Source organism: Microcaecilia unicolor, chromosome 11 (assembly GCF_901765095.1).
Source record: "Microcaecilia unicolor chromosome 11, aMicUni1.1, whole genome shotgun sequence".
NCBI lineage: Eukaryota > Metazoa > Chordata > Amphibia > Gymnophiona > Siphonopidae > Microcaecilia > Microcaecilia unicolor.
Window position 1 is genome coordinate 67,916,596 of NC_044041.1, and position 26,123 is coordinate 67,942,718.

Here is a 26,123-nt window from a genome sequence, read left to right on the forward strand (position 1 = left end):
GTGTTAGAAACCTTTTGTCAGGGAATGGGCCTGATAGATCCTTGGAGGATCCTCCATGGGGAAGAGAGGGATTACACACATACCTCCAGAGCACATCACACACAGTCCAGAATAGATTATATACTGGTAACACCGGATCTCTTCCCCAAGATCACTGCAGCCACAATAGGCCCGGAAGAGATCTCGGACCATTCTGCCATTTGGGTGGACATTGAATCGGGGACTTTCTTCCAGAGGCCATCAGGGTGGAGATTCCCAGCATATTTATTCTCCTCTAAAGAATTCCAAGGCCACTTGCAAAAGAAATGGGAGGAGTTTCAGGCACATAACTCGGAACACGTAAAGGATACTGTTCTTTTTTGGTCTACCGCCAAAGCCGTACTCAGAGGTGAGATTATTGCCTACGTCAGTAGACGGAATCGACAAATCACCCAGGGAATCATAGACCTAGAGAAGAAGTTAAGAGGGGCGAGACGCAGATACATTCACTGTGGATTGAAATTCCATGTGCAAAGGGGAAAAGGATAGTGATAGGAGTGTACTACCGTCCGCCTGGCCAGGACGAACAGACGGATGCGGAAATGTTAAAGGAAATCAGGGACGCAAACAAACTGGGCAACACAATAATAATGGGGGATTTCAATTACCCGCATATAGACTGGGTTAATGTAACATCTGTACACGCAAGGGACATAAGATTTCTTGATGAAATCAAGGACAGCTTCATGGAACAGCTAGTTCAGGAGCCGACAAGAGAAGGAAAAATACTAGACTTAGTCCTTAGTGGTGCTCATGATCTAGTGCAGGGGGTAACGATACGAGGGCCGCTTGATAACAGTGATCATAATATGATCGGTTTTGATATTGGCATTGAAGGAAGTGAAACTAGGAAATCAAGTACGCTAGCGTTTAACTATAGAAAAGGTGATTACGACAAAATGAGAAAAATGGTGAAAAAAAGACTGAAAGGAGCAGCTCGCAGAGTAAAAAACTTGCATCAGGCGTGGATGCTGTTTAAAAACAGCATCCTGGAGGTTCAGGACAAATATATTCCACGTATTAGAAAAAAGGGAAAAAAGACTAAACGTCAGCTGGCGTGGCTAAACAGTAAGATAAAGGAAATCATTAGAGCCAAAAAACAATCCTTCAGAAAGTGGAGAAGAGAACCAACTGAAAGTAACAGGATAGATCATAAGGAATGCCAAGCCAAATGCAAAGCGGAGATAAGGAGGGCAAAAAAGGACTTTGAGAAGAAATTAGCGTTGGAAGCAAAAATACATAGTAAAAATTTTTTTTAGATACATTAAAAGCAGGAAACCGGCCAAAGAGTCGGTTGGGCCGCTGGACGAAAATGGTGTTAAAGGGGCGATCAAGGAGGACAAAGCCGTAGCGGAGAAATTAAATGAATTCTTTGCTTCGGTCTTCACCGAGGAGGATTTGGGGGGGACACCGGTGCCGGAAAGAATATTTGAAGCGGGGGAGTCGGAGAAACTAAACAAATTCTCTGTAACCTTGGAGGATGTAATGGGTCAGTTCAGCAAGCTGAAGAGTAGTAAATCACCGGGACCTGATGGTATTCATCCCAGAGTATTAATAGAACTAAAAAATGAACTTGCGGAGCTACTGTTAGAAATATGCAATCTGTCCCTAAAATCGAGTGTAGTACCGGAAGACTGGAGGGTAGCCAATGTTACTCCGATTTTTAAGAAGGGTTCCAGAGGAGATCCGGGAAATTATAGACCGGTGAGTCTGACGTCGGTGCCGGGCAAGATGGTGGAGGCTATTATTAAGAATAAAATTGCAGAGCATATACAAAAACATGGACTGATGAGACAAAGTCAGCACGGATTTAGTGAAGGGAAGTCTTGCCTCACCAATCTAATGCATTTTTTTGAGGGGGTAAGCAAACATGTGGACAATGGGGAGCCGGTTGATATTGTATATCTGGATTTTCAGAAGGCGTTTGACAAAGTGCCGCACGAAAGACTCCTGAAGAAATTGCAGAGTCATGGAATCGGAGTTAGGGTATTATTATGGATTAAGAACTGGTTGAAAGATAGGAAGCAGAGAGTAGGATTGCGTGGCCAGTATTCTCAGTGGAGGAGGGTAGTTAGTGGGGTCCCGCAGGGGTCTGTGCTGGGTCCGTTGCTTTTTAATGTATTTATAAATGACCTAGAGATGGGAATAACTAGTGAGGTAATTAAATTTGCCGATGACACAAAATTATTCAGGGTCGTCAAGTCGCAGGAGGAATGTGAACGATTACAGGAGGACCTTGCGAGACTGGGAGAATGGGCGTGCAAGTGGCAGATGAAGTTCAATGTTGACAAGTGCAAAGTGATGCATGTGGGTAAGAGGAACCCGAATTATAGCTACGTCTTGCAAGGTTCCGCGTTAGGAGTTACGGATCAAGAAAGGGATCTGGGTGTCGTCGTCGATGATACGCTGAAACCTTCTGCTCAGTGTGCTGCTGCGGCTAGGAAAGCGAATAGAATGTTGGGTGTTATTAGGAAGGGTATGGAGTCCAGGTGTGCGGATGTTATAATGCCGTTGTATCGCTCCATGGTGCGACCGCACCTGGAGTATTGTGTTCAGTACTGGTCTCCGTATCTCAAAAAAGATATAGTAGAATTGGAAAAGGTACAGCGAAGGGCGACGAAAATGATAGTGGGGATGGGACGACTTTCCTACGAAGAGAGGCTGAGAAGGCTAGGGCTTTTCAGCTTGGAGAAGAGACGGCTGAGGGGAGATATGATAGAAGTGTATAAAATAATGAGTGGAATGGATCGGGTGGATGTGAAGCGACTGTTCACGCTATCCAAAATACTAGGACTAGAGGGCATGAGTTGAAGCTACAGTGTGGTAAATTTAAAACGAATCGGAGAAAATTTTTCTTCACCCAACGTGTAATTAGACTCTGGAATTCGTTGCCGGAGAACGTGGTACGGGCGGTTAGCTTGACGGAGTTTAAAAAGGGGTTAGATAGATTCCTAAAGGACAAGTCCATAGACCGCTATTAAATGGACTTGGAAAAATTCCGCATTTTTAGGTATAACTTGTCTGGAATGTTTTTACGTTTGGGGAGCGTGCCAGGTGCCCTTGACCTGGATTGGCCACTGTCGGTGACAGGATGCTGGGCTAGATGGACCTTTGGTCTTTCCCAGTATGGCACTACTTATGTACTTATGTACTAACCTACTCAATCCCACTATGAGACACTGATGGCTACTAGGGTGGCCTTAAATAGTCTACTACATGAGAGAACAAAGAAATCCCTGCTGTACAGGAAGTACCAGTTGTACAAATTTGGGGACAGAGCAGGAGGAATGATGGCCCGTCTGGTGAAGGGAACCCGGAGACCGCATTTCATTTCCGCTATAAAGACACCTGGGGGCAAGACTACAAATAACTTATCAGAAATAGCTCAGACTTTTCAAGATCACTTCGCCACCTTATATAGGGGGGGGGGAACAGAAAAAGTAGGCCTCCGGGAGAAAATTCAGAAATACCTACAAGAGAGGAAATTGGGGAGTATTTTGACGGACCATTTAGCCTCTCTAAATATCCCGATAGAGGCCAAAGAGTTACAGACAGCCATTAGAGCGCTGAAGTTACATTCCGCCCCTGGGCCCGATGGCCTGTCCGGCGAATTTTACAAAATATTAACATCACAGATAATAGGTCCTTTAACAGAATATCTAAATACGGTGGTGGAGGCGGGGTGTTTCCCAGCACATGCGAATACGGCTGCTGTTAGCCTTATACCTAAACCTGGTAGAGACCCCTTGGACCCTAGCTCCTACAGACCCATATCACTCATTAATGTAGAGGCAAAACTACTGTCCCATATTTTAGCAGATAGATTGGCGCCCCTAATGCCTCAACTAGTACAGGAGGAACAAACTGGCTTCATTCGGGGCCGCCAGTCAGTCCTCAACGTGCGGAAATTACTATTAGCCATGCTGGCTAGACCGGGTTCAGAGGCCCGTGGGTTGCTTGTGAGTTTAGACGCGGAACGCGCTTTTGATCAGGTGGAATGGCCTTTCATGTTTGAAGTCCTGAAAGACAGAGGGTTGGCAGGGTGGTTTTTTCAAGCGATAGAAACATTGTATACACGCCCACGAGCAATGATAAGAGTAAATGGGATGTACACAGATAGTTTTGACATCGAAAGGGGCACAAGACAGGGATGCCCTCTGTCACCATTGCTTTTCATATTGACTCTGAAGCCCTTATTGGCAGAAATTCGATCGCAGGGCAACATTAAGGGCATCCAGGTGTATGGGAGGGAACTGAAAGTACTTGCATACGCAGATGACGTGCTGATGTTGCTGAGTGACCCACAGGCCTCGCTTACATCACTCCTGTCTGTGATAGAGAATTATGGGAAACTTTCGGGATATAGGCTTAACTTGGCTAAGTCACTGGCCCTTCCGCTGAGTGAGATGGTACGGAAAGAGTGGAGAGGCCAACAACCACTGCAGTGGGCACAACATCAAATCCGTTATCTGGGGGTCACAATCCCAGTAGACATGGAAGCACTATATGAGAGTAATGTTTCGCCCCTTGTGACCTCGACCAGGAGATTATTACAGGCATGGAGTGCGTGCCCTCTCTCTCTTTCGGGTCGGATAGGCCTTTTTAACATGATGATTGCCCCTAGGGTGGCTATATATATTTCAGATGCTGCCCTTGTACCTGAGGGAGAGGGAGGAGCGGACTCTTAATCAGCTCACACAGAAGTTTTTGTGGAATGGGAGAAGGCCTAGACTCCCTATTCAGATATTACAGAAACCAAAAGCACATGGGGGAATGGGCCTGCTTAACATACGTTACCTCACTGTAGCTAGTTCTATGAGGCACATAAAAGACTGGCTAGCAGGAACCCAGGATTTTTCGATAACACCTTTAGAGATGGCTCTGGCTCCCACTGCACATCTAGGATGGGGATTGCATGCGCCGGGACATAGATTAGATGAGGGGCTGGGGAAGAATCCATTATTACTGGCAGCAAGGGCAACATGGAAGTGGCTCTGTAAGAGACATAACTTTGATTGGAGGGCGACTCCATTTCTGCCACTGTATCACAATCCGGATTTTCCCGAGGGATCCACCTCTGCAGCCTTCGCCCGATGGCGGACAAGTGGGATACAGTATATCTACCAACTAGTGACGGAGGAGGGCAAGATACGTCCATTTACAGAACTGCAACAGGAATTTAAGCTGACCGAGAAAGACCGCTTTGCCTATCTACAGGTGCATCATTACATCAGATCTCTGGGATGGTACAACTTAAGTGAGGATGTTCAGGACATTTTAAACACTGCACTGACTTTAGGGGCACAGAACCCGGTACCCCTGAAATACCACCACAGATACCTACAAGACTCAACAGAGGACATAGATTACCGAACCGTGGCGAGAAAATGGGCGGCAGACCTGAAGGTGGAGATCACGGAGGATACATTGAGTGGTTTCCTGACCTCCATACAAAGTACTTCGGTCTTCACCCGCTTTTGGGAACTACAATATAAATTTGCCCTTCGACTTTATGTTTCTCCAAACAGAGCCTTTAAAGCAGGATATGGACAGTCTGATATCTGCCCGTGGTGTGGTTTCGCTCAAGCCTCCCTTGGACATATGTTCTGGACTTGCTGCCACACGACATTGCTATGGGCACAGATACTGCGTGAGACTAGGAAATATTGGGGTCATAAAATTCAGCGACAACCCCTACTCCTTTTTGGAGAATTCAAGTGTGCTGGACCCACTCCCTCAGGTCTTCGCGCTTTCCTACAGAGGGCAGCATTGATGGGGAAAAGAGCCATATTGCTGCACTGGAGAGACAGTAGAGCACCGTCCATAGCGGACTGGAGGATACAAATGATTGAATTATTGAAGTTAGAGAGGCGCGGAATTCAAGATTTGACATCAAGAGGTCGGACACTGCAGAAAACATGGGCGAACTTTTGGGACACTTTGCAACCCACTGCACGAAGTAGAATCCTCAATTCATAGTACCTAATAGTGATAGTAATGTTAACATTAATAATCTTGTGCGGATAGGGAGGGAAGGGAGGGGAGAAGGGGAGGGGATATGCTAAGTAGGAGGAAGGGAGGGTTGGGAGGGCTAGGGATAGAGAGGGGAGGGGGTTGAGGGGAGGGGGTTGAAGAGGGAGGAATCGGACGGAGGGAAGGGTTGGGGGGATGGGAGAAAATATAAATGATATGTTGATGCTTGGCTAGATGTTGATCATTGTGATTTTCACTGTTGGTTGCATATGTATTGGTTCTGTTTCCATTTGTTGCGCAATGATAATAAAAAAGATTTAAACATAAAACCTCGTTGCTGATGCCTAAACGCCTCAAGGGTACAGAACGAGATCTGTAGCCGAGGTCAAGCAGTCCTCCAGAGGAAGAGCACAGGGGGAGGTACCCGGCCACCCGGGTGTGACACCCCATAGGAAATAAGAAGCCCCTTAGAACTTGCACCGTGTAATAGAGATCCAAGTGTGGGTTCTCTAACATTTACAACCCAACCTAGAAACCCCAAACGGGCCTACCAGACTGAGTACACTGCACAGGCTGCACACATCTACCCTCTGTTGAGACTGAGAAAATACTGGTTAGTAGAAGGTTTGCACAGGCTACTGGTATAAGAAGTTTTAGTGTTCTCAGTCTCCCTCTGCTGGTAGGAGTACATAACCCAAGCGCCTTGAACGGTCTGGAGGATTGCTGAGGAAGTTATCATTTAATCTGAATTCCATCTCAAAGGAGGAATGAGTACTCCCAGGTTCCTGACAGTTGTGTTTAACAAAAAAGCCTTTTCCTCAATAGGTATTTGTACAGGCTTAGAACAATCTCTGGCACCAATCCATAAAAGGGCAGCATTTTCAACATTACATAAGTAATGCCATACTGGGAAAAGACCAAGGGTCCATCGAGCCCAGCATCCTGTCCACGACAGCGGCCAATCCAGGCCAAGGGCACCTGGCAAGCTTCCCAAACGTACACACATTCTATACATGTTATTCCTGGAATTGTGGATTTTTCCCAAGTCCATTTAGTAGCGGTTTATGGACTTGTCCTTTAGGAAACCGTCCAACCCCTTTTTAAACTCTGCTAAGCTAACTGCCTTCACCACTTTCTCCGGCAACGAATTCCAGAGTTTAATTATACGTTGGGTGAAGAAGAATTTTCTCCGATTTGTTTTAAATTTATTACACTGTAGTTTCATCACATGCCCCCTAGTCCTAGTATTTTTGGAAAGCGTGAACAGACGCTTCACATCCACCTGTTCCACTCCACTCATTTTATATACCTCTATCATGTCTCCCCTCAGCCGTCTCTTCTCCACGCTGAATAGCCCTAGCCTCCTTAATCTTTCTTCATAGGGAAGTCGTCCCATCCCCGCTATCATTTTAGTCGCCCTTCGCTGCACCTTTTCCAATTCTACTATATCTTTCTTGAGATGCGGTGACCAGAACTGAACACAATACTCAAGGTGCTGTCGCACCATGGAGCGATACAACGGCATTATGACATCCTCACACCTGTTTTCCATACCTTTCCTAATAATACCCAACATTCTATTCGCTTTCCTAGTCGCAGCAGCACACTGAGCAGAAGGTTTCAGCGTATTATCGACGACGACACCCAGATTCCTTTCTTGGTCCGTAACTCCTAACGTGGAACCTTGCATGACGTAGCTATAATTCGGGTTCTTTTTTCCCACATGCATCACCTTGCACTTGCTCACATTAAACGTCATCTGCCATTTAGCCGCCCAGTCTCCCAGTCTCGTAAGGTCCTCTTGTAATTTTTCACAATCCTGTCGCGATTTAACAACTTTGAATAACTTTGTGTCATCAGCAAATTTAATTACCTTGCTAGTTACTCCCATCTCTAAATCATTTATAAATATATTAAAAAGCAGCGGTCCTAGCACAGACCCCTGAGGAACCCCACTAACTTACCCTTCTCCATTGTGAATACTGACCATTAAACCCCACTCTCTGTTTCCTATCCTTCAACCAGTTTTTAATCCACAATAGGACATTTCCTCCTACCCCATGACCCTCCAATTTCCTCTGTAGCCTTTCATGAGGTACCTTGTCAAACGCCTTTTGAAAATCCAGATACACAATATCAACCGATGGGAACGAAGAGTGAGGGAATTCTATGGATCCATGCCTGGTAAGAGGGTGTCGGTTTCAGGGCTATTAACATTAATAAGACTCCATTCAATTTGATATTCTAGTCAAACATTCAGTTGACTAAGTCTATATTGAGTTGTCACAACGTAAAATGATTTGATGTAACAAGGTGACTATAGCTCTCTAATTACTTACCATTCCCTATCCTCCACCTGCCCCCTTCTCTATCATTTTCCTTCGTCTTCCCATTCCACTCCTCTTGCCCTTCACCCTCCCTCTTCCTTTCTTCTATTCACCTACCCATTCCCTCCCCCTTCCCACCTGTATCCTTCCACTTCCTTCTTCAGCTCTAGGAATGTATAGTCTCAGTATATACAGATTCTTAGAGAGTAACTCATAAGCACAGAGGAGTTTTCTCAGTCATACATCCATCTGTCAAGGTATTTAAGAGGTCAGTCAACAATTCAAAAGCTATCTGAGAATACAGGAATCAAACTGGTTAATGGCTTGTATCCATTATATCTTTTTAAAATTAGTTTTAATCTTTCTTTTAGTACTTTATGCTAGATTGTTCCTTCCTCTATTCCTGAACTAGGGCATAATTCTGGAGCTATGACCTGCCCAGCACCAAGGACGTCTCCAGGAGAATCTGCCTATGTGGGAAGGGTTAAGGCAGATGTTGTAGTTAATTCAATCATTAGGCATGTAGATAGCTGGGTGGCTGGTGGATGTGAGGATCACCTGGTCATTTGCCTGCCTGGTGCGAAGGGGACGGATATCACTTGTCACCTAGATAGGATTTCAGATGGTGCTGGGGAGGAGCCAACTGTCTTGATACATGTGGGTACCAATGACATAGGAAAATGTGAGAGGGAGGTTCTGGAAGCCAAATTTATACATCTTCAAGGTCAGCATTTTCTGAAATGTTCTCTGTTCCATGCGCAGGACCAGAGGCAAGTAAACCTCTGAAACCTCAATGCGTGGTTGAGATGCTGGTGCAGGGTAATAGATTTAGATTTGTTAGGAAGTGGGCAACATTCTGGGAGCGGGGGAGCTTGTTTCGAAAGGATGGACTCCACCTTAACCAGGATGGAACCAGGCTGCTGGTGCTAAAAAGGAGACAGAGCTTTTAAACTAAAATGGGGGGAAAAGTCAACAGCCACAGACAAGCACATGGTTCGATGTGGAATATCTTTGAAGGATACTACTGAAACAGGATCTTTAGGAAATCCCGATAGAGAGGTTTCAATAACAGTGAAAGAAAGCCAGGAATGTTTAATGGGTGAACAGTTTAAAGGATGCAAATTATCCCCATCAACTTCTAATCCAGCTTGTACACTCAAGGAAATAACACAATTTGAAGTTTCTATATATAAATGCTAGAAGCCTAAAAAAATAAGATGGGAGCATTAGAGTATATAGCACTAAATGGAGAGGTAAATATAATAGGCATCTCATAGAGCAGGTGGAAGGAGGAAAAATCAATGGAACACTGGGATCACAATGATAGAGTGGATCCAATCTGGGGGGGGGGGGGGGGTTGCACTATATGTTAGAAGAAATTGAGTCAGACAAAATAAATATTCTACATGAAACAGCAGCGTGGAATCCTTCAGAATAGAAATTCCATGTGTGAAGGGAAGGATTATACTGATTGTTCATTCTGTCCAGGTGGACAGTAGTACAGCACTGACAGATGAAGAAATGTTTACAGAAATTAGGAAAGCTGGGAAAGTGGACAACATAAAGGTGATTTTTAGTTACCCCAATACTGACTGGATAAATGGCACATCAAGGAAGTAAAATTCTTAGATGTAATAAATGACTGCTTCTTGGAGCAACTGGTCCAAGAATCGACAAAAGGAGGAACTAGTTTAGATCTAGTCTTTAAATGGAATGCAGGGCACGGTACGAGAGGTAATGGTGTTGGATGATCAAATTTGAGCTATCTGGAGTGGTCACTAAGGAAATTTACTGTTGCAACATTTAATTTTCGAAATGGCGACAACAAAATGAGGAAAATGGTTAAAAAGCAGCTAAAAGGATCAGCCACAAAGGTTAGGACTTTAAATCAGGCATGAACGTTGTTTAAAAATACCATTGTGGACGCCCAGATCGGAAATGCCATGTATTAAAGGTGGAAAGAAGAGCAAACAACCAGTGTGATTAAAAGTTGAAGTGAAAGAGGCTATTAGAGCCAAATAACATACTTAAAAGAACAAGAACAAAAGTGCTGTCCAGCTAGATGCAAAGCATTGATAAGAATGCTACAAGAGGATATGAAGAAAAACTTTCTGCAGACACACTCATAGTAACATCTTTTTCATGTACATCAGAAGCAGAAAGCCTGCATGGGAATCTGCGGGACTGATAGATCACAAAATAAGAAAAGGGGCACTTGGCGAGGACAAGGCCATAGCAGAAAGATTGAATGAATTTTTTGCATCAGTCTTTACTGAAGAAATTGTAAGAGATCTACCTGTACCAGGAATGGTTTTCAAGGGTGACAAAACTGAAAGATCTCAGTGAACCTGGAAGATGTACTGAGCCAAATCAACAAGAGTGGTAATCATCTGGACCAGATATACATTCCTGAAAGAACTCAAACATAAAATTGCTGATCTGATGTTAGTGATCTGCAACCTGTCATTAAAATCATCCGTAGTACCTGAAGATTAGAGGGTGGACAACTAATGCAGATTTTTAAAAAGGGTTCAGGAGTGATCTGAGAAATTACAGACTAGTAAGCCTGATCTCAGTGATGGGCAAAATAGTGTAAACTATTATAAAGAATAAAATTACAGAACACAGACAAACATGGTTTAATGGGACAGAGTCAGCATGGGTTTAGCCAAGGGAAGTCTTACCTCACCAATTTGCTTTACTTCTTTGAAGGCATAAACATGTGGACAAAGGTGAGTCAGTTGATGTAGTGTATCTGGATTTTCAGAAAGCTTTTGACAGTTCCTCATGAGAGACTCCTGAGAAAATTAAATATTGATGGGACAGGAGGCAATGTCCTTCTGTGGATTGGGAACTGGTTATTGGACAGATGACAGAGGGTAGGGTTAAATGGCTATTTTTCTCAATGGAGGAGGGTGGAGTGCTGCAGAGATCTGTACCGGAACCAGTGCTATTTAACATATTTATAAATGATCTGGAAATCGGAATAAGTGAGGTGATTAAATTTGCAGACACAAAACTATTCAAAGTTGTCAAAACACATGGATTAGAACAAATTGCAGGAAGACCTTAGAAAACTAGAAGACACGGCATCCAAATGGCAGATGAAATTTAATGTAGACAAATTCAAAGTGATGCACATCGGGAAGAATAATCTGAATCATAATTACCTGATGCTAGGGTCCACTTTAAGTGTCAAGCACTGAAAAAGATATTGGTGTCTTAAACATGCTGAAATTTTTGCTCTGTGTGCGGCAGCAGCCAAAAAAGCAAACAGTATGTTAGGAATTATTAAGAAAGGGATGCAAAATAAGGCATTATTATGCCTCTATCCACTCCATGGTGCGTTGGTTCTGGTCACTGTATCTCAAAAAAGATACAGCAGAATTAGAAAAGGTTTAAAGATGTGACCAAAATGATAAAGGGGATGGAACTCCCATATAAGGAAAGGCTAAAGAAGTTAGGGCTCTTCAACTTGGAAGAGAGATGGCTGAGGAAGGATATGATGGAGGTCTATAAAATCCTGAGTGGCGTAGAATGGGTAAAAGTGAATTGATTTTTCACTCTTTCAAAAAGTACAAAGACCAGGAGACACTCGGTGACATTACATGGAAATACTTTTAAAACAAATAGGACGACAGCTTAAGAGACGTTGGGAGGTAGATGTAGGTCAAGATTTAACTTCTTGGGATATTGCAGCGCATCTTAAGAACATCCCACAATTAATTAATGGTGCAGGATATAGAGAGTGTGCATATAGAGTTATACATAGAGCATACTTCTCACAGGTTCAGCTATTCAGAGCAGGTGGAATAAAGACACCCACTTGCTTGAAGTGCAGCTCAGCTGATAATTCTTTATATCATGGATTTTGGGAATGTCCGCTTATAAGATGTTTTTGGAAGAGGGTGGTGGCATTTCTTTCTCTTATGATGCCGAAATGTGTACAGGGAACGCCTGCCCAGGTGGTGCTTGATTGTCTGGACACATTTAGGGGGCTCAGAGCAGGTGAAGCCTTGCTGTGTCGCAAGCTTTGCTTGATAGCAAGAAAGTGCATCTTGCAAAAATGGGCTTCACAAGACAAGCCAGAATACTGGCACTGGTGAAACCAAGTACATCAGGTAATTACTTGGGAAGCACAAGAAGCTAAAGGCTCTTATAAACGTAAGCTCCGATTTCTTGGGATTTGGAACCCCTACTTAGCCAAGATAACACAACAGGGAAGAAGTCTAATCCTTAATAAATTATGATTGATATTATACTTAACGCTGGTGCACGGTGAAATAATTATATGGGAATAAAACAAATAGGAGGAAACATTTTTTCACTGCTTGGCTCCTCCGTCTCCCCACCAAATCGGCTATGTATACATTGAGAGCCTGAATGGCATTAAAGACTACCTCTAATATCTGTCCATCCAAAATGATCTATGTGCCGCCCCTGCCAGTCCTCACCTTACTCAGAGGGGGAGATGTTACTGTCAGGAAGGTAGGCCAGAGCAGGCCAGTGGCCTGGACAAATAAGAACAGAATAGAGGGATTGTACAGACCTGTCACATAGTTTAAATATGAACATGATTCAGGACAAGGATCTTGGATCAGTGTGTGCAAACTGTGTGGCAGTGCTGATGAGAATGTATGGGAGTTCAGTGCACTAAGCATGGCAGAAAAGGTGACATTATGGTATGTGTTTTAACATTAGCTCCATATTGCTACAGCATCCATAGCTTGTATTTTAAGGAGTTAAGGGAAGGTACCAGGAGATGATTTTGGAATATAAGGAATTTAGAGCAACAAATTGTAGCTGGACAGGACAAAGAAACGAGATAAGAAGCAGGAAAGATCATTCTGAAACTTGGGAGGGATGAAGACTGGGTGAGAGGTAAGTGGAAAGAATAGATAGGCAGATGAGGAGGGATAGAGAGATGGGTGAAAAAAAAACCTATAAAATAAGAAAACACATTAGCCCCTGTGGGAGGATCTGGTGGGCCTCTGGGGAGCCAGGTATCTGCTAGTTATCTTTTTTCTATTTTTTAAGAATTAGTAGCTGCTTGCAATTTGCTTTTGCTTATACTTACTGACTGCTGTTTGGAGTGAAGAAAAAAAGTTGCTGACTTGACAAACAATTGTGTGAGAATCATTTGGGTAAGCTTCACCCATCGCTGAGGTGGTATGAAGAAGGTAAACCTCACAAGTGAGTGTATGCTTGAGCTGCACTCTGGCAGTACACACCCCATAGAATTTGGGACAGTAAATTTGGGTTGGAATGCGAGGTAGGGATTGGGAAGGGATTTGGGAGGATGGGGAGAAAATTGGAAATCTGGGACTTGAATTGTTTATATTTGATTGTTTCTTTTGACAGCTCTGTATTTGTCATCGATAAAATAGATTTAACAAAAAAAAAATAGTCCTATTAGGATCCTGATATTAGGAATAACACACTGTTCATCTCTATACTACAGACAAAATGTAATGTGTCACATTTTTATGGTGAAGTTAATGTACTTAATTTAAGAGTTTTTGTTTTGTTTTTACCATTTTAAGGCAGTTATCCAGGAATTTGGGACACTATCAAAGGTTTTCTTATAATCAATCAATACTACACAGATTTCTGCTTTTCTTAGCAATGGCCATGATGGCTTTATTGAGCAAAAGCTTGTCTTTTGTTCCATATACTCCCATTTGATCACCCTTCTGCTCTATAGTTTATGTTATTAGAGTTAATAGATGTCAACAGAACCTATGACCACATTGCAATGGACAGCCTATAGATTGCAGGTAGGCAAGTTATTGGTCTGAAATTGTTGGAAAGGTTACTTGCATCTCCTTTTGGAAATTGAGGTGTTCTTCCTGTTATTAGACAATGTGGTGTCAAATCTGGCTACCTGATCACCTAGAAGTAGCAAACTGCAAAAATCAATTGAAGGGATGTTAGAGGCAAAAGCTCTAGTCTATTTTCTTCATAGCTCTACAATTTTTATGCTTCAGTTGTTGCTTTCAATTTATTATTGGAGCATGTGAATTCAACATTTTCCTCCATTAATGCAGTGTGTTTGTTTTATATTGGATCTTCTTTGCTTTGCCATGATATTATTTTTCCTTCAATGTGATTTTCCCCGAGGGGGCATCTTCCTCTTTTCCCTCTGGCTCTAATAATTGTGGCTGCACAATACAGCATTTGGTAAATTTCTGTAACGTCAATAGGTTTTCTCTCTTTACAGGCTATGGCCTAATCGTACTCTACTTGAGATGTTAAATTCAACATAGGTAATCTTTCTCTGTTCTGGAATCCAGCATATTTATCTATGTCCAAAGAGGCCAGCAGCCCAATTGCTAATTCATCCATTCTGAGTCTTTGTCCTGCATTTCTTCCTCCTCAGTTGACTCCTGTTCCTGTCCTTCATTTTTAGCCCACTTAAGTTCAAGGTGGGCTACAAAAGTGAACATAACCAGAAAAGCTAAACTAAAATACAGATCAACTTATCCCATCCCTACAATAAAAAAATAATAATCTGATTACCCATTCCCAACAGATTAACCACACAATATCATTATACAAATCACACACACCAGCCAGCCACCCCTAACAAAATTCTCCTCCCTCCTTCCATAAATAACCTGGTTAATTACTCCCAAATTTACTTGAAAACATCCAAATCTTCATTTTATATAGAAGCCACTTACAATCCTCCTCCACTCTGCTTTTAAGAGGTAAGACTGAAAGGCTGTTAATTGTGCTGTTACAATGATGATGCTTCTACATTTATGCCTGAATTGTATACACACAGATGTGATCATGTATATATATTATGGATGACAACTTAATAAAAAATAAAAAAAATAAAACCTAGTACACCATAAATGTATTTTTTATAAGTTAGCTGCTACACTAGAAATTGTTAAAGAACTGCATCTATGGCCATGATGGCCAATGAATGAGTCTAGTTGAACATTTCTATCCTGCAGCCACTTTTCAGCTCCATTTACAAAGCGATCGTATCTAAAGCTCAAGAAACTACTGGCATGGCAACCAGATGCCAAAGCCATAAAAGGAAAGAAAAGTATACTTTCATATGTACAACACATCTATACCAGCTGGTGAAACTCAGCACCATTCTGAGTTTATGTTAAAAAGATATCACTACTACAGCCACTGCAGGACACAATAAGCTAAAGTTTTATAGCAAGTAGACTTCCTTAAGCTTAATAACTAGCAGCACCATAGTCATGTTTGTCTAACTTCCTTTTCATATTGAAACAGCATGTGAAGGTTTTCACATGCTATTTTATGTTTACATGCTTCTGCTACTTCATTACAAGAAGACATTCCTTCATTAGCTTTGTTATTTAAGAAATTACCATAAGGAACAGCATTTCAAACAATGTTACTTCTTCAGAATCAAATGTTAAAATCAACTAAATTCTGAGAGATTAATATAACGAGACAGAGTGGGTGGCCAAAACAAACCTGAAATCAGTGAGCCTGAAGAGCAGTTCTATTTCCATCAATGACTCATTGGCTGCTATGGGGATTCCATTTCATACAGTTCCTTACAGCTGCACTACTGTTTCATGTAAGTGGAACATTTTACATGATCAAGGACACAAAGACAGGTGTTTGCAATCCAAATGGATTTTTCTTTATTCAAACAGGGGTAATGACTGGTTAGTGCAAAATGCACCACTGCCTTTACCTGAGGGAAATCTCCATCAACCCCTTGCAGAAGCTGCATTCTCCACTCGACACATGGACTCTGGGAGAGGTCCAGACCTGCACTCATCACATCTAGTGTCGAGTAACAAAAGCAAAAACTACACTCAGTAGAATTGGTTGGGTTTTCATAACTCCCAAAATTTCTGGGATGACCAGACCCCTTCTATCTCTCCTCCCACCCCCTCCCAAAACAAAACTATATAGGCGCAAGAAGTTAACTACCCCCTCGCCACCTAGTGCCAACAACCCTGTTCTTAAATTAAAAAATAAGCCAGCATACATAGTAGAAAATTTCTCTTAAAAATTTCACAATCTGTAAATGTATAATTTTTCTCTCAACATAAAAGTTTACAATATATGGTAAACGAAAAGGCTCAGGGAAATATTTTTCAAAAACAAAACGAAGAGAGCCAGGAAACCTGAAGTGTGTATTTAAAGCTGCAGACAGTTTTAAAACCCTGTAGTTTGGAGCCAGTGACTTTGCTGATGGGTAAGAGGTGGGAGGGGAAAAAAAAAAAGATTGAAAAACTGCAGTCCAAACACCAACAACCTTTCCTTCAATATCCATCCTGCCACAATGGTTTCATCTGGGCATGCGCATCAAGGTGATTGTCCCAAGTTCCCAGATATCCTTTTGTGGACAGGATTCCCTGAGGTGCTGCGCTTACTAGCGTCTATAGGGGTGAAATCCTTGTACATTGTGGTTCTGTCCTCGTCCAAAACCACTGCCCCCTGCAGGTGGGCCACCCGAAGTTGGTGCAGAGGGTCCTGCTGTATATGAGGGGGGCTGCTGGCTGGCATCAGTGAAGCTTTGTCCAAAACCACTCATGTCTTGACTATAACCTGCTAAAGAAAAGGCTAAAATTAAAATTGAATTGTCTCTAGTACACAGAAATATTAGTGATCCTATACATCTGAAGTCCACCATGAAGTTACAGCTATGCCAATCTTCTCTGTCCCTTCTAGTCCTCAAAAAATCCCAAATATCTCTTACACTGGGAGAGAAATTGTATCAGCACTACCCCATGTAACCAGAAGATGAAGCACTGTTTGATCCAATAAAGAGATTATATCGTGCAAAATTAAAGCTATTTTTTTTTTGTTACATTTGTACCCCGCACTTTCCCACTCATGGCAGGCTCAATGCGGCTTACATGGGGCAATGGAGGGTTAAGTGACTTGCCCAGAGTCACAATGAGCTGCCTGTGCCTGAAGTGGGAATTGAACTCAGTTCCTCAGTTCCCCAGGACCAAAGTCCACCACCCTAACCACTAGCCCACTCCACCACTTCATTCCAGCAATTTCATATATTCCAGTGTGTGCAGTTGAGGCTGGAAGCGTAAGCCTTATGAGTATGTGAGACCAAATTATTGCAAAAGATTTCAGTACAATAAAGCATTAACACAATAGAGTACTCAGGCATAGTTCTATCTAAGCACGAGATCCTAGAAAAGGAGGTACAAGCAAACAGGAATCTGGCTGCTCAAGTGATCAAAAGCCATCCCGCCAGAAAATTATCTGTATTGTGCACGTCCACTCTGTACTGAAAGTCTTAGAAGTGGTCTATGAAGCTGGTATATGACAGTGCAAGATTCTACATTTGGATCAGAGGACTATAAAAGATAAAAATCTTAGATAGGTGCAAATGAAAGCTCATGGTGCCAAACCCCAGCCCTGGAAATACAGAGGAGGAGGAGGAAGCAGACCAGAAAGGAGAAATTAGGTATTACCTGATAATTTTCTCTTAATTCCACCAGATCAATCAACACCACATGGATTATGCCCACCTACCAGCAGATGGAGACAGAGAAAAAAAGTCCTGTGTGCTTTACCCAAAAAGGGCAACAAGCAGCCTTAGAGTTTCAGCATTTCGAATGACATAGCAATGGATCACTTTTTTTTCCTTGTCTCTTGAAATGTCACTATTTCTACTCATATTAGCATACTGCTAAACAGGCTTTTGAAAAGTTAAACTGTTGGAAGAAATTGAATGTTGAGAACTGTTAATTTTCCACTCTTGTTCAACAAAAGAGCAAGATTACAGCAATTTAAAGTAGTCTAAAGACCGGTGATATACTAGGGAGGGCCTTTGGACTGTCTGGTGCAAACAAAGGAAAGAAAATTAGCAGGTAAGATCTACTTTCTCCTTCCTTAGTGCCCTGACTAGACCACCAGCAGCTGTAGAATGTAGCAAAGCACTTCTCAAGTTGGGAGTTACTCTAATAGCTATAGCTTGTCCAAAAAACCTGAAACATTCTATACTACCATAAAATGAAAAAATGCACATACATCTTTCATGCGTATTTATAATGCCACAAGAATTGAATGATGTATGCACTGTAAATCCTTTTTGGCACTTACATATTTTAATATGTTTAATAATTTGTTTAATAACAAAACCAAACACCAAGAAACCAGACATATAATAAAAATCAACACAACCAAGTCCCAAACGGAACCCTACAGACAAATCCAAATGGGATAAAACGCCAGATCAGTGATAACTAAAACAGCGACTTTAACAGACTGGATCATCGCAGACAATCTGGACCTCCTATTCATCACTGAAACCTGGATTCATGACCTTAAAGACCCTATAATCCTAGATCTATGTCCACCGGGATACAAAATTAACCAATGGACAAGAAACGGAAAGAGGAGGAGGAGGAATAGCAATTATATACAAATTCAAGTTTATCATCACAACAATAACCGAATCTATTCTACCGCAACTTGAAATCGCTTCAGTAAGAATTAACCACCCAAACCTGCAAGAACACCTTACCGCAGTCTTGCTCTACAGACCACCAGGCAACTGGCAAGAATCCCAAACATACCTCATAGACTTTATCTCGAACACCTGTGTCTCCAGCTCAAATCTCATCATAATAGGAGATATCAATCTACATCTCGAAGATCTCAATTCAATCAGTACCCAAGAATGCGATGAGTTCCTACAATTATGGGGACCTTCATAGGACACACACACAACCTACCCACAGAAAAGGACACACTCTAGACATCATCACACACAACTTTGATCTCGACACAAACCTTACACTAACAGACACAAAATGGACACCAGTACCATGGTCAAACCACTATAAAGCAAACATTTCCCTCCAATGGCGAACAAAAGGACTACCGAATAAACATGAACGCAAAACTTACACCACGAGAGGAAAAATAGACCCGGTAATATTCTGGCAACAGATTTACCACGATTGGTCAATAAAAACAGACACAATCCAATTCCTATTAGAATGGGACGACAGATGCAGATTCACACTAGACAACATTGCTCCAACCCAAACAAGAACCTCAAACAGAAAGAACTCAACACCTTGGTTCAACGAAGAGTTGAAAAAACTCAAAACACAAGTCAGAAGGTTAGAACGAGCTTGGAATAAAAAGAAAGACGACACTACACTTAACGCCTGGAAACAACTTCAAAGAAAATACAAATACACCATAAGACAAACCAAAAGACTACATTACAAAACCATAATTGGACCAAATTACAAGGACACACAAACTTTTCCAACTCGTGAACAAACTATTAGATATCACACCAGTCACTACCAACAGCAAAGACACCCCTGGAGCAGACAATCTCGCGAGATACTTCAACGAAAAAATAGTACAACTACGACTTAAAATACCTATCAGCACCATCGAGTACGCTGAACTCCTTAACTGCCTAGACCCAGCCCCTGGCATTCACCCAGCAGACAGGACCTGGACTAACTTCGAGATATTATCGGAGAACATCATTTCCCAAACGCTCAAAAATTTTGCCAAATCACACTGCAGACTAGATATATGCCCAAACAACCTGATGACATCTGCTCCTCAACAATTCATACACGACATAACAAAACATCTGAACTATATGCTACAAAATGGACTTTTCCCGAAGGAAAAAGGAAACATTTTACTCACCCCCATACCCAAAGATGCAAAGAAAAGTGCCAGTGAACTAACTACAGACCAGTAGCATCCATTCCCTTAATAACCAAATTAACGGAAGGGCTGGTGACCAAACAACTTACAAACTATCTAGATAAATTTTCAATACTTCACGATTCCCAGTCAGGATTTCGGTCTAACCACAGTACCGAAACTGTATTAGTAACTCTCATGACTACATTCAAACAAACGATCGCATCTGGTAAGAACATACTACTTCTACAATTTGATATGTCAAGAGCTTTTGACATGGTTGACCACGGAATTTTACTGCACATCCTTGAATACTTCAGAATTGGAGGCAATGTCCTCAATTGGTTCAAGGGATTTTTAACCACAAGATCATACCAAGTAACATCTAATTCGACTATTTCAGCCGCGTGGGTACCTGAATGTGGAGTACCACAAGGATCCCCCCTCTCGCCGACTGTATTCAACTTAATGATGATACCATTGGCCAAACTACTATCAAATCAAAACCTTAATCCATACATTTACGCAGATAACGTAACGATCTACATCCCATTCAAACAAGACCTAAAAGAAATTTCCAATGACATCAACCAAAGTCTCAATATCATGCATTCTTGGGCTGACGCATTTCGGCTAAAACTCAATGCAGATAAAAGCCAGTGCCTAATACTCACAACACAACAAGAAAGAATTCACCGCCATTAACACACCAACTCTAAACCTTCCTATCTCAGAAACCCTAAAAATTCTTGGAGTCACTATTGATCGGCACCTATCACTAGAGAACCACGCAAAAAACATAACCAAGAAGATGTTCCACTCTATGTGGAAATTAAAAAAAATAAGACCTTTCTTCCCAAGGAGTGTTTTCCGCAACCTGGTACAATCAATGGTGCTCAGTCATCTAGACTATTGTAACGCACTATATGCCGGCTGCAAAGAACAAATAATCAAGAAACTCCAGACAGCCCAGAACACTGCAGCTAGACTCATATTTGGCAAACCAAAATTTGAAAGTGCCAAACCCCTACGAGAAAAACTACACTGGCTCCCACTCAAGGAATGCATCAAGTTCAAAATATGCTCACTAGTTCATAAAATTATCCATGGAGATGCACCAGCTTACATGTCAGACCTGATAGACCTACCACCTAGGAATGCCAAAAGATCATCCCGCACATTCCTTGATCTGCACTTCCCCAGCTGCAAAGGAATGAAATACAAAATAATGCATGCGTCAAACTTTACCTACCTGAGCACACAGCTATGGAACGCACTGCCACGCAGCTTGAAATCGATATTCGAAAGAACGAATTTTCGCATACTATTGAAGACATCTCTTCAATAAAGTGTACCACAAAGCTCAACAATTGTGAATATGCACAACTCGCACATCTATATTCAGAACTTGTTTCTTAATATCTGCTTGTACACTATGATTTCATTTATTATGTTTGTTTTATTATCATCATGCAATACCAAATGTTTATCTATTAACATTGCTCCACTACTCATGATGTATTGTAAGCCACTTTGAGCCTGTAAAGAGGTGGGATAAGGTGGGATACAAATGCAACAAATAAATAAATAAAAATAAATAAATATATATTTGTAATTTTGATATTTTAATTGATGTCCTTTTATATAGTCTATATACATGGAACTGTTCACACTCTTAAGATTTGCCTGTCATATTATTGTGTAATTTGTCTTTTCCAATTATTTATTTTTTTGTGAAAATTTTTTTAATGGTCTAGATTAATTTGATGATTTTAAATTATTCTATTTGATTGTTAGTTTCTGTCCCTGATGTAGCCTAAGGGTAAGAAGTGGCCACGTTGGGCATTTGATTGAATAAAACTGAATAGCACACCACTTTTTCTGGTCTGCTTTATTACTTATTACTTCTGGTTTTAGATCATCACCTCTTTGTTGTTGCCGAGAGTCTGCCCAGGAGGTCAGAATACCTCTGGTAGAAAAAGCTTTCAAATCTTTACAAAGTAGCTTTCCTTGAAAAATACATTACACTGAAAACATTTGCTTTTTTTGTCCTTGAACAGAAGTAGATTTAGAGGCTGTTTTGCCATATCTGGTTCCTGCAGAGAGAAAACAAACCATCAGACTTTAAAACAGTAGATTACAAGAACAGGAAAAAAAAATGTCTGCCCAAAAATGTTTCAAACTCAGAATCCTGCAAGGTAAGAGACAGCTCCTAGTCAGACAGTTTTGAGGGTGAGATCCTTCAATATCACTTTATTAAGGGGCTGGAAGGCAGAAGTCTTAGTGCCTTGAGGACCAGATTCAACCCACGCAGAAAGACAGATACACGATATCATTTAGAAAATTGCACCATAGCCAGATGAGTTGACAGACAGGACCATACTATAGGATCTGAAATAATGAGAAAAATGCTACTTAAATAATCCTAAAGTAACACTAGGATGAGAGGGAAAAATGCAGCAAGATGGAACCAGGTCTCTGAGCACAGCATGGCTCAAGAGTCATCATAATGTCATGTGCACCTGTAGAGATACACTGCTTCTTAGCTTGAAGAGCAGCAAGGACTTCCTGCAAGTAAACATCTTGCCTTTAGTGCAACTGCTCAAAGGTAAAACTGTAAAGAGAATGGAAAAAGAATCTCTGACAACTGGACCCTGTAACCAAGGTCCCTTTGTTCATTCTGGAAAGATACAGTGGCTAACCAAAATTGAAATGAGTTAGATGGACAAACCAAATTCTCCCGGGCCAGACAAAAGAATTAGAATTAAAGGACCCAAGTGAAATGGAAATGCCTGTATTGCCTGACCTTACCCTCAGGAGAGGTGGGAATACCTACGGAAAACTTCCTGTGAAAACAAAGCTGCAAAAAATGCATCCACACATTCGGATCCATTCTTTCCATCAAGAAAGGAAGAGCTAACTTTGAGGTTGGCATATGTACAACTTAAGAGTAAGATAAGTGCAAGGCTGCAAGAACATCTCCCACTTCCCCAGATTAAGAAAATTTGCTTTAATATTCTATACACTGTTTAGAGGCACTGACAGAGAAAGAGGAGCAGCTTTACCGAAGAAACAGGTGGTGTACTTTCTTGTTCACTGCAAGATTAGATTGTCAAGCTTGTCTTAATGGGAACAACTCTAGTCCCTACTTCAGAGAACACCCTTACTCATCTTCTGAGAAAATGAGATATAAAGTCATGAACAGCTAGACAAACCGAAAGGTGCACTACAAAAGGTCACTCATCCAAGCGTTAGCCCTGGTAGATCCTGCTTAGATATACAAGAATAGTTGGAAGGTATTTAGATTAGGGATGCATTCTGATTAAAAATTGTAATCATGATTAATCGTGTGATTAAATGTAGGCATAACCAGGAGTTCATATGGGGGTAGGGGAAGCACATATTTCCTATTTCCTCTCCCACCCAACCACATCAGGTATCATACCTTTGCTAGTGGGAATGCGGAAGGTTGCTAGGCCAAGAAATCCACTGCCAAAGCCGATCCCTTCCTCCTTGTACTGCCTCAAGAGTGAGGAAGATAGTTTAGGGATCATAGAAGAGGAAAGAATCAGGCTGTCATTTCTGTGTATCTAGTTCAACACTGGTTCGAATTAGTCAACCAAATATGCAGTCCAATTCTTTCTAGATGAAAGAATTTCAATTACTAGCATCATTTTCGTTCAGGAAAACATTACAAACATGTTATGCTCAGAAATGCTAACCCTATATGGAAAATGCTAAGCCCCTAATGTAGAGAATAGAAATGGCTGGACCAGAAACGGTGTAATTTCTGTTTCTTACCTTTGCTTCTTTTTCGTTATGCCTAAGTGTCAGGGGAAAGCAGCTGCTCTTTCTTCCCAGCAGAGCAGTTCCCTGGCATTGGGACCCATCGAGAAATTTATTATGAAAGTTGGCACTCAGATGACAATGCCTCCGAAGAACGCCGAGAGCTTGGAGGGTCAATGACGAGTGGAGATTAGGCTACTCCCTTTGGGCCTAATGTCACTCTAAGTCCGGAAATTAGATTGCCTCCTCCTCAGCCTGTGGCTTTGGTCTTACCGGATCAGCTGGAAGTATTACAGATTCTGGAGGATAAAATTTCTCTCCTTTTACTCGTGTATATTTGCCTGAGATGAAAAGTTTTGATAAGAAGTGGGAAGCATCACAAGCCCTTGATGAACCACTGAATGTTTCAGCTATATTAGATCCATCTACTGTAGAAACTGGTCATCAGTTCTAATCTGACTGCTACTTTAGCTTTATCACCTGATAAACAATGATTATTGAATATATTCTTTAGGCACAGTGATGAATTGTTTTTTTGATATGAAAATTAAGTCTTTCCTGATGTCTCTAGCACACCCAGCTACCGAGGAAACAATTTATTATGATGAGAACAGGGGTATTTCAGCTGGAAGCCACCTTCTTTTTGAGATATCCACACAAGCATGTAGTCAGGCTTCAGTCTTGTAAATATGTCTTCGTTGCCTTGTCTCAGCTTACTGCCTTTTTGGCAACTAAACAGACCGACTTTATTATAACTTTGAGGTTTAGGATAATTATGTCTAATTAGCAATAGTAATTGAGTTATTCTGGTCATTTTCTTTGTTACTTATTCTTTTGCTTAGTTAATGACCCTCTATTTTGTATAGCTTGGATCCTGTATAGGGGACTTGATAAATCAGTATGCCTTATGTACTTATTTTTCCTTTTGTATTTGGGCATATTGTATTACTTTCTGAACAAGTGTATAATTTTTTTTTTTTTGTTACACTTGGTACCCTGCGCTTTCCCACTCACAGCAGGCTCAATGCGGCTTACATGGGGCAATGGAGGGTTAAGTGACTTGCCCAGAGTCACAAGGAGCTGCCTGTGCCTGCCTGAAGTGGGAATCGAACTCAGTTCCTCAGTTTCCCAGGACCAAAGTCCACCACCCTAACCACTAGGCCACTCCTCCACTAAATTGTCCTGGTCACACAGCTGGTATTACCAATCTCAAAATTTTTATTCTGAAGGTTGGAATGTACAATATGCAATTCACTCTTTTGAGATCTAAAATGAGATGACATAGGCCTTCCTTTTTTATTTTTTTTTAGTACCATGAGGTAAACAATTACTTTCAACGTCCTTCTGAGCCCCTAGGACCAGATCCACCGCTTCCTAGGGGTATAAGATTTTTGTTAAATCTTTTTACTGAAAAATCAAACAGCACAATGTCTCATTTGTCCACTGTCTATACATTTCTCAATCCTAAGTTACTCCCTCCCCACAAGATCAGGTTAAAGAGCCAAGTACTTATGATATAGTATACAAAGAGATGATAACATTTCCACGCATAAGAGCAAAGGAAATTGAACTGTCATACCTGATATAAGAGAAAAGGGCCTTGTGTCTTATAGCCTTCCCCTCAATTACAGGTCCCTTACTGCAAAGTAATGAATACTATCCTTCTCATATTCTCCCACCACAGAACAAATAAATAAAGACCCCTGCTAGCCGAGGGACACGAATCCTTCACTCTCACTCAAATTTACAACGTGCTCAAGATAAAACTCCTAACCCTATGACTGAGGGAATCTATATAAGGGTTACAAATTGACAAAAACGTTTTTTTTTTCTTTTTAAGGGATGGGTAGAAAAAGTATGGCATGTATAGTTGCTACTTTGGTGGGGGAAGATATGGAAAACCCAGAAAGAATCTGTGAGAGGATGCAATAACTCCAACTTTCAGCTATGCTTTATTACATACAAGACTCACTGCCCAGAAATGAGCAGACAGGGAGTCAACAGAACTGGGCTAGTGGCTGGTCCCCACTAGCAAGTGTTTTGTTGTTGGAACTGCTGCAGGAGAGCTGAATTTTAAACCACACAGCCTTTGCCTATCCAAAACTAGCAAAATGCCCCTCCTGTGAAAGTAATCTGAAAAAGGGGAACATGGGCAGAATGAATATGCAGTAACAAATCATGTTTGCTATATAAACTTGTTATGAATGGATTGTCCACTGATGTTTTTACTTTTTTAGAATGGATGTTTTTAGCTTGCTGTGCTTTCCTGTCAAATAAATGGAGTTCTTATATGTTATTTTAAATTTTGATATTTTATTGTTTAAGATGTAAACCGTTCTGGTT

General features: G+C 41.4%; 1 protein-coding gene across 9 annotated transcripts in view; it reads right to left on the reverse strand.

Moving 5' to 3' along the window:
* Positions 1–15,797: 15,797 nt before the first annotated feature.
* DAZAP1 (DAZ associated protein 1) overlaps positions 15,798–26,123 on the reverse strand; it is a 232,537-nt gene continuing 222,211 nt past the window's right edge. For 2 of the 9 annotated variants that reach the window (XM_030220232.1, XM_030220230.1), the window contains exon 12: positions 15,801–16,895. In XM_030220232.1, coding sequence (XP_030076092.1) covers positions 16,720–16,895 — 176 coding nt within the window. In that variant the 3' untranslated portion in view covers positions 15,801–16,719. Of the gene's footprint in view, positions 16,899–26,123 lie in introns of all 9 variants that reach the window. The other 7 variants (XM_030220234.1, XM_030220237.1, XM_030220233.1 and 4 more) reach the window with 5 other exon arrangements.